Below are 8,276 nucleotides of genomic sequence, written 5' to 3' on the forward strand. Positions count from 1 at the left end.
TTCTCTTTTGTTTCAACAATCATTTTTCTATTCTCTCATTTGTTTCGTTTAGTTAATTTATATGTCTGTGTTCTTTTGATTTTTGGCTAATCTAGATCTGCAAAATCTATGCCAGGAACAACTTGACTGATGATGGTGGTTTTTATTTCAACATCATGTACAATGTCATTCCATTGGCCATTCATCAATAATATTGATTTTCTTCCGTCGAGTGTGATTTCTTTGATTAATGAGGTGAGGTACCATACTATATTGTAAGGAATGAAATTGTCAATTTTATCTGAAAGGTAGTGGGGTAAAGTATTTGATTTATAGCATTATTAACTTCAAACTTTTTTTTTTCAGGTTAATAAGCATCTAATTGTTACCATCGGGGAATTAGCGTAAGTAGTTGATGCGCTATACGTGAGTGTTGTAAAATCTCAGATACTTAATTTGAATTCCAGTTATAAAAAATATATGTTTCTTTCTTGCAGGAAAATAATGTACCCACAAAAGAGAAGGAATGTGAGAATGACATAGATGAAATGGCCATACAAGAGGTTCCAGAGATCCTTAAAGACAAACTACCAAATGTGGAAACTTCAAATGGCATGAAGGGTCACTCTATACTTTTTGAAGAAAGTCATGCAATTAGTGAAGAAGAGGTGAAATTCGAAAAGCGGAGCAGTGGAAAAAGTAGACCCCAAAAGAAGATGGACCCCAAGAGAAGGAAATATGAAAAGAACTGAAATTCATATCCTTTTTGGTTGTTTTATATGAAAATTAAATTGAGGAAACAAGGTTGATGGTTGAAGATACTTGGTTTTGTAAACTTCAATTTTAATTAAAGATAGAAATGATACAAGACAATGAGAAAGTAGATGGTACAAGACTTGTTTTTGTGACAGGCTTTAATATGTAACATATCAAAATTCCATTATAGTTTTCTATGCCACGATAGTACTACGCAATTGATAACATTACATGTACATCATTTAACAATGATAATTTAGAACATGAACTAAAATGCTTTGCTAGCATTTCGCATGTAGAGGTAAAATATTATACTAGTACTATGAAATGAAACACGTTTGTAAAGTAACTTCTTCGATGTAAAGGAGTCAAAAATCCCACATAGTACTATGCAATTACTGTCCAAGGAATATGTGTGCGAAAGTATCAGCGTCAAATAACTTCTTCCGATGCCAATTGCTTGGATTTCAAAATGGGATCCGGACCAATTTTAATTTGGAAAGACATTGTGTCTCTGTCTCTATCTGTCTCGCACACCGTTCTCTGTATCATTTTATTTATTAAGGTAGTCCAATCCATTTCCTTCAAAATGGTGTTGACACCATGTTAAAAATGAGCAATAAATGTTTTTTGAAATTGGTTGGAGATTGAAATTGGTTTAATCATCATAGATTTTTCCCAATACGATCTTAAGGATTCATACCAGTGTGAACCTTCCACTATAGAAGAAAATTTATAGTGCTATGCAAGTAAACACGTTTGTAAGTCAAATCCTACATAGTACTATGCAATTACTGTAATTTAGAGGAATATATGTGGAAAAGTATCAGCGTTAATTGAAGAAGATGATGCAATCAATGAAGATGGCAAACCTAAATAGATGCGTTTTAAATCTAAAATAATGAAGGAATTAATTCCTGGCTATACAATATGTCATTCCAATTTAGTTGTTTAGAAATGCACGAGTGAAAAAAACTAGTAAAAGTAGAAAACAAAAAGTACATTGGGATGAAAGGTGCAAACATGTTGAAAATGTAGATCCAAAAACAAAAGAAGATATAAAAGCATATGTCAATGGCAAAATGCCTATCGAGTTTCTGTATTTAGTTGTAAATTTCAGACTATCGAATTTGATTTCAAGTGATAAAAAAATATATTTCATTCTTGCAGGTAAATAGTGTGCCAGCAAAAGAGAATGGGTGTGAGGATGTCACACATGATGTAGATGATGTACTCATGCATGAGATTGCAGAGATCCTTATAGTGTGGAAAATGAAAATGGTTTGCTAGGCAACTCTATACGTTTTGAAGCAACTCGTGAAACTGATGGAGAAAAGGTGAAGTTTGGAAAGAGAGACACAAGTAAATTAAATTCGAAAAGAAGAGGAATCCAAAAAGAAGGAAATAGGGAAACTGGACCAGAATTCTGCAAGACGAAGAGAGGGTTGATGATCCGGTTTTGCATCAGCTAATTTCGCAGGTGCAGCCGTAATTTGATGAATACGATGACTAATTTGCAACGGCTGGTTTTTCTGTTAAAGATTGCTACTTGGAGTTGTCAAATCTATTATGTTCGGCTGAATACGATGACTAATTTGTGGCAGCAGTTAGGCGGATATGGAGCACTTTCATTCCTACGAATATATGAGTCTGCGGGTAGAGGTTATTGCAGTATAGGCTACTAACTAGATTGAGTTATGGCGGAATGGTGTTTTAAGAGATGTTCATTAACGAATTTGTGTTTGTTGTTTTAGAGAATTCAAATAATCTAACCAATTGGCTAGGAGTACAAACTACAGGTTGGGATGGTGAGGTTGTGAACAATTTCCTAATCTTTTAACTCAATTGGTAAAAGTATCACAATTGGTTGTAACCCTATAAAACTAGTCTAATTGATGATGAAACATCTTCAGACTAAGCCTTCCAAAAGAGACTTGTCTGCTAGAAATTCAAACAGAGTTTGAATTGTGGATCCTAACAGACGAGATTTATGACCGTTGTATTTGTTGAGTGCTCGTTTTAGACTCCTCATCTGGAAATATACATTAGTTTGCAAACAGTAATATACATAATGAATATGGATATTTCGAAAGAAAAGAAAAATATAAAGCATAAAGTAGTAGATATATGAAACAAATGGAGGAGCGTAAAAGCGAACACACGTGATAAAGGTGTGATAAAGGCAACATTGATAGGGACGGCTTAGAATCCTCTTCATTTCTTAAAAGAAATGTGTAATAATGTGACATATCAAATCTTTATTCAACTGCGTCAACTGCTTGAATACATCATTATTCATTGAAGTGAATAAGGATACACAAATGTTGATAACGACCTACAAACTTTAGCTTCCTTGTAGACAAGTCCATGACTACAATAATACCCTTTTTGAGGACTACAATGTCTATCTTCAGAACAAATACATTGTCCTTCCAAAGCACAGCCATCAAATTTTACCAATTCCTTCCCATACAAAATCTCATCTGACCCATCACCAGAGAACACATTTTGTGGATCCATTTGTTTTTTAGCTTCAATAAAAAGATTAAAGTTAGGATATTTTTGTTGCACATTTGAAAATGCTAAGTTCCTATTCTTAGCCCAATGTGGCTTAGCACCATACTTGAAAAATGCAATCTGTTCCAATTCCTCCCACACATCTTGGTTTAGTCTAGGAGTAAATTGGTCATTTGCACGATAATAGTTGAAATCAATCGCTACCGAGTCTTCTGATTGTCCTAGATATGCTTCTGAGGCTTTAATGTAACGTATCAAAATTCCATTATAGATGTCTATGCCACAAAAATTTTGTGGATTTATGTCTCTTAATTTCTTCACATCATTGATAAAATCTCCAAATTTTGAAGCAGGGAAAATTGCTGCTGACTCGTAGAAGAACAATCCTTTTATTCTTGGATCCCATGCACATGATGTGTCTATTCTTGTTGAATATAAGCATGAACCTGAAGTTTGCATTTTTCCTTGATAGCCAATTACAGGATAGCTGGTGAAGATTAGGCCATTGTTCTTCAAACCATTGGCTGTTAATTTCTTGAATCCCAATGTAGTGGATGCTGTTAAGCATTTCCCGTTCGTGTTTCCTGTGTTTTCCAGCAATTCCTCTGCATGACAACGTTGAAGTTATATTATAGGATTTTATAAGCTTTGAACTTGTCAAGATTGTAAATTGCAGATGTGCAGTTAGGTCGCAATTTTTGGTATTTTGAAAAATCGGTCACAACTGCAGACGCAATTTAGCAATCACAACTGCAGACGCAATTTATAACCTTGTCTTTAGTTTATTTATTGTTACTCCATAAGATCTCGGCTCAGTAGTAAAAATTTGACTTTATAACTTCAAGGGAGGAAGTTCAAATCCCTCCGAAGACAATTGTAAAATGATCATCAGAGTCACTTTAATAATAATTTCTCCCTTTTCGAAGTTTTTTAAAAAAGTTGGTTATTACTTACTAAGAAGGTACAATATGACAGTGAGGTCCTCACACCAGTAACAAAACCTTATCATCTTTAATTGGTTATTGCATCATAAGAATAACATGACAATAATTTTAGAACAATATACAAGATGAGATCATTAGTTACCTGCTGCTCTAACTGACTGAGAGACCAGTATTTCATTGGCTTGAAATCCAATGAAATCGTAGACTCCATCACCAGAGGCATCTAAGGGAACCCTGAAATCATATCTATAAACAGCTGTGTGCCTTGATGGATACCAAGTTATGTCCGCAAACTCATACTTTTTTGCATGTTCTATGTACACGTTTTCAATATCATTATCATCAGTGAAATTGAATGTTATGCTTCTTTTGAACCTATGCTCAAGTGATAACTTCACCTGACATCATTTAACAATGATAATTTAGAACATGAACTAAATTGCTTTGCTAACATCCCTCACTAAGAGGTGAAAAATTATAGTGCTATACAATTAAATATATTTGTAAAGTAACTTCTTCGGTGTAAAGGAGTCAAATCCTACATAGTACTATGTAATTACTGTAATTAAGAGGAATATATGTGTGAAAGTATCAGAATTAATCGACTTCTTGAAGACGGAAAACACATTGTGTATTTGTCTCTATATCTCTCATACATTGTCTCTTTCTCATCTTATTTATTATTTCTCTTTCATATTTTTCTCTCATAAAATACCGAAGAATACACTAAACTGCGGTGACTTTCCCGCCACAAAGGTAGTCAATCCATTTCCTTCAAAATGGTGTTGACAATGTTGAAGATAAGCAACAGAAAAATTTGTAAATTGGTTGGAGATTGAAATAAAATTCAAGACATGCATTTAATGATCTCTTGGCTGGACCCTCAATAATAAACAACTCTCTTAAATTTTAAATTTTATAAAGTTTTGGGTGACAATGCAATTTGGTCAGGATTGATAAAGTTTACATATGGCCCAGTTCCAGAAAAAATGCTCTGATTGGAAGGGATGAATACGGTAAGGTTATGGTTAGACTCAATTTGGTGGTGCTCCGATTGGAAGGGCGTCGGAGGTAGAATAAAATTGGTTTGCAAAAGCAGTCAGAAGAGTAGTTGGAGACGGCCACATTATTCTTGCAAGACCTCTGGTTTGGAAAGCAACCGATATTTGAACAATATCCAATCCTTTACAGTATAGTCTCCGACAAAGGCGCATCACTCATGCAGAAATTTACTGCAGCTGGTACACAGCAGAAATGGCGCTGGTTCTGGTGCAGAATTTTGTCCAGTGAGGAAGAGGAGTGAATCTGAGATTCTGAGTTATACTAGGTGTTGACAGAGGTTCAGTTGCAGGAAGGGGTGACAGATGTGGTCAAGTAGCTTCTGGACGAAGGCAAAGGATTCTCGGTCAAAAGCTGCTATAGATTATAGTCTTATGCTTGACATTCAATTTTCTGCAGATGATGACTTAGAATTTTTTACAGCAGCTCGGCGTTTGTGGGACACATCACACCCCTAAAAAATCAGTTTGTTTCGGTGGTAATTATTTCAGAATAGGCTTCCAATTCGGGTAGAATTATATAATTCTTGATATCATTATAGGAAGAAAAATAATTTACAGTTTTAAATGGTAAATAAAATTCTTGTACAAAATAAAGTGATGTATACAAAATTTTGAAAGTTCTTTAAAAGGAATGGAATATATAAAAGAATTGAAAATTGTATACCTTGGAGATGGCACCCAAAACTCCAAGAGAAACTTGTGCAGCATTAAACAAAGGATCATGTGATTCCAACCTCAAAACTTTGGCATACCCTTCAGATTCAGAACTAGGAACAATAATACTAATACCCAAAACATGATCATGAAAAGCACCACCTTTGCCCCACCAAGAACTACCATGTGCACCAGTACTAATAACACCTCCAACTCCAATTGTAACACCTTCCCAATAAGGTGCAGCCACCAAACTAAATCCATTTTTCTCAACTTCATCAATTAATTGACGAAGTTTCACACCTGAATCAACTGTTACAGTCAAATTTGTTACATCAATTTCAATTTCTGTATCATATTTTTCTGTGCTAATAAAAAAAGCATGATTATTGTTTTGTTGTGGGCATGATAGTTTTGGGATAGTGTGTGAGAATTTTGTGACAATTTTGGCTGTAAGGTTGTTTTGAACAACATAGGAAACTGCTAAACGAAGTTGTTCTTCTGTTGTTGGGTATGTTACATTTAGGGCATAGCAACTTTTGCGGTCATTCCATGTGCCGTACGAGTTTTGAAGGGTGCAGATTGTTTGGTTGCATTGGATGGGAGATTGTGGAGTTATGCTATGGATTAAAGGGTTTGGTCCTATGAATAGTGGAAGTATGTGAATGATGTATAAAATCCACCACATCCAATAGGTAGTAAAAGCCATGTGGGTGATGATTGTGGTGAAAGGGTATTGAAATGAAAGGGATTATGATTTTTGGTCTTGAATTTGTTGGGGTTTTATTGTGTTAGTTACAACACCATTATAAATGTCGATGGTGCAGTGTGTATGTTGAGTGAGGTGAAGTGCAATTATGAAACTTTTAAGTATAGTTTTAAAAATCAGTTTAGTGACCGACTCGGTAAAGGTACTAAATTATTGATCATTGATCGAATCATTAAGTCACTGATCGAACCGTATAATTGAATCGGATTGAATCAAATGACTCAATCATATAACTCGATCTCTAAAGAATTGTATTTACATTAAATAAATTGGACCGAATAAGATGATTTGATACTTAAAAATTAACAATTACGATACAATATTAGAATCCTTCAAACAAAAAAAAAAGGATACAATATTAGAAATCTTTTTTTTTTTGAAGGAAATATTAGAAATCATTTAATTTTCAAGTAAATAGAAATACCTTACATCTATAATATGTGATAATAGAATATTTTCTAAACATAACAATTATATTTTTTTAAGGGAAAACGTATCAAGAATATGTTATTTCGAAAATAATATGTAAATCTAATATAAAGGTTATAATATATGTCCACCCTGATACCATATGATTGGATAAAAATGCTGACATGGCATGCCTGTTGTGTAAATAATTCTCTTTTTCATTTTTTTCTAAGTGTATAAACCATTAGACATATTGATATCATTAATTATTAAAATAAAAAAAGAAAAAATCAAAAAAACAAAATTAAAACCCAAATTGCATTTTTGTTTTTCATCTTCTCCTTTCTCTCTTTGTTCTTCCTTCCATTCTACCTTGTTCCTCTTCATCTTCATCTTCATCATTCCATAACATTCATCTTCATCATCCCAACCCAAATACTAAGAGAAAGGAGAATAAGATGTAGTGAGAGAAGGGTTGTGGTTTTATTGATTTTTCTGATTTTTTTCCTGGGTTTGTGTTTATGACGATGATGAAGTGAGACAGAGAAAATAAAAAAAAAACATTAACTTCTATTATTTAAAAAAAAAAGGTTAAACTGCATTTTTCGTCCCCCTAAGTTTCAAAATGTTGCGATTTTGACCTCCTATTAAAAAAAATGGCAAAAGTGACCCCCCCCCCCCCCCCCCCACACACACACACACACACACAACATAAGGGAAATAGATCTTTCGACCTCTTATCTTCTCAAAAAGTTGCAATTATAGCCCCTGTTTTGGGACAAATGACATCTTCCGGGCAATTTTGGGACGAAAGGGGAAAAATTTGTAGTTTAGCCTTAAAAAGTCCAAAAATATTAAAAATGAAAAATAAATTTCATACTCAGTGTGACGCATAATCAAGAAATGTTGATTCAACACGCCACATAAGCTTAATTGTATAGTCAGACAACATCAGACTCCAAAATCAAATAATTTTCATATTACATGGTTACAATGATAATGCCTCCTTAAACCCAACCTCATGTACATGGTTTGATTCCCCGCCTTTAGTTTTAAAATCCTATGTTTGATTTTCTTCTCAAGTCAACAAAAACGATTGTAATGAGAGCTAGCAGGAAAAACGGTCATAGGTGATTTAGTGATCATTAAAAAGTATTAAACCGAGTTGGTGAATTAGCAAAAGTTTTG

General features: G+C 33.9%; 1 protein-coding gene across 1 annotated transcript; it reads right to left on the reverse strand.

Moving 5' to 3' along the window:
* Positions 1–2,970: 2,970 nt before the first annotated feature.
* Positions 2,971–6,710, reverse strand: LOC146952920 (L-gulonolactone oxidase 3-like). Its single transcript, XM_085707056.1, has 3 exons — positions 5,922–6,710; positions 4,339–4,594; positions 2,971–3,857 (listed from the first exon to the last, which is right to left on the reverse strand). The coding sequence occupies exons 1-3, from the start codon at positions 6,618–6,620 to the stop codon at positions 3,031–3,033; spliced, it is 1,782 nt and encodes a 593-aa protein (XP_085563182.1). The 5' UTR covers positions 6,621–6,710; the 3' UTR covers positions 2,971–3,030.
* Between the last annotated feature and the right edge of the window lie 1,566 nt (positions 6,711–8,276).

Source organism: Medicago sativa, chromosome 1 (genome assembly GCF_051527215.1).
Source record: "Medicago sativa cultivar Bolivia chromosome 1, Bolivia_mono, whole genome shotgun sequence".
NCBI classification, from domain to species: domain Eukaryota; kingdom Viridiplantae; phylum Streptophyta; class Magnoliopsida; order Fabales; family Fabaceae; genus Medicago; species Medicago sativa.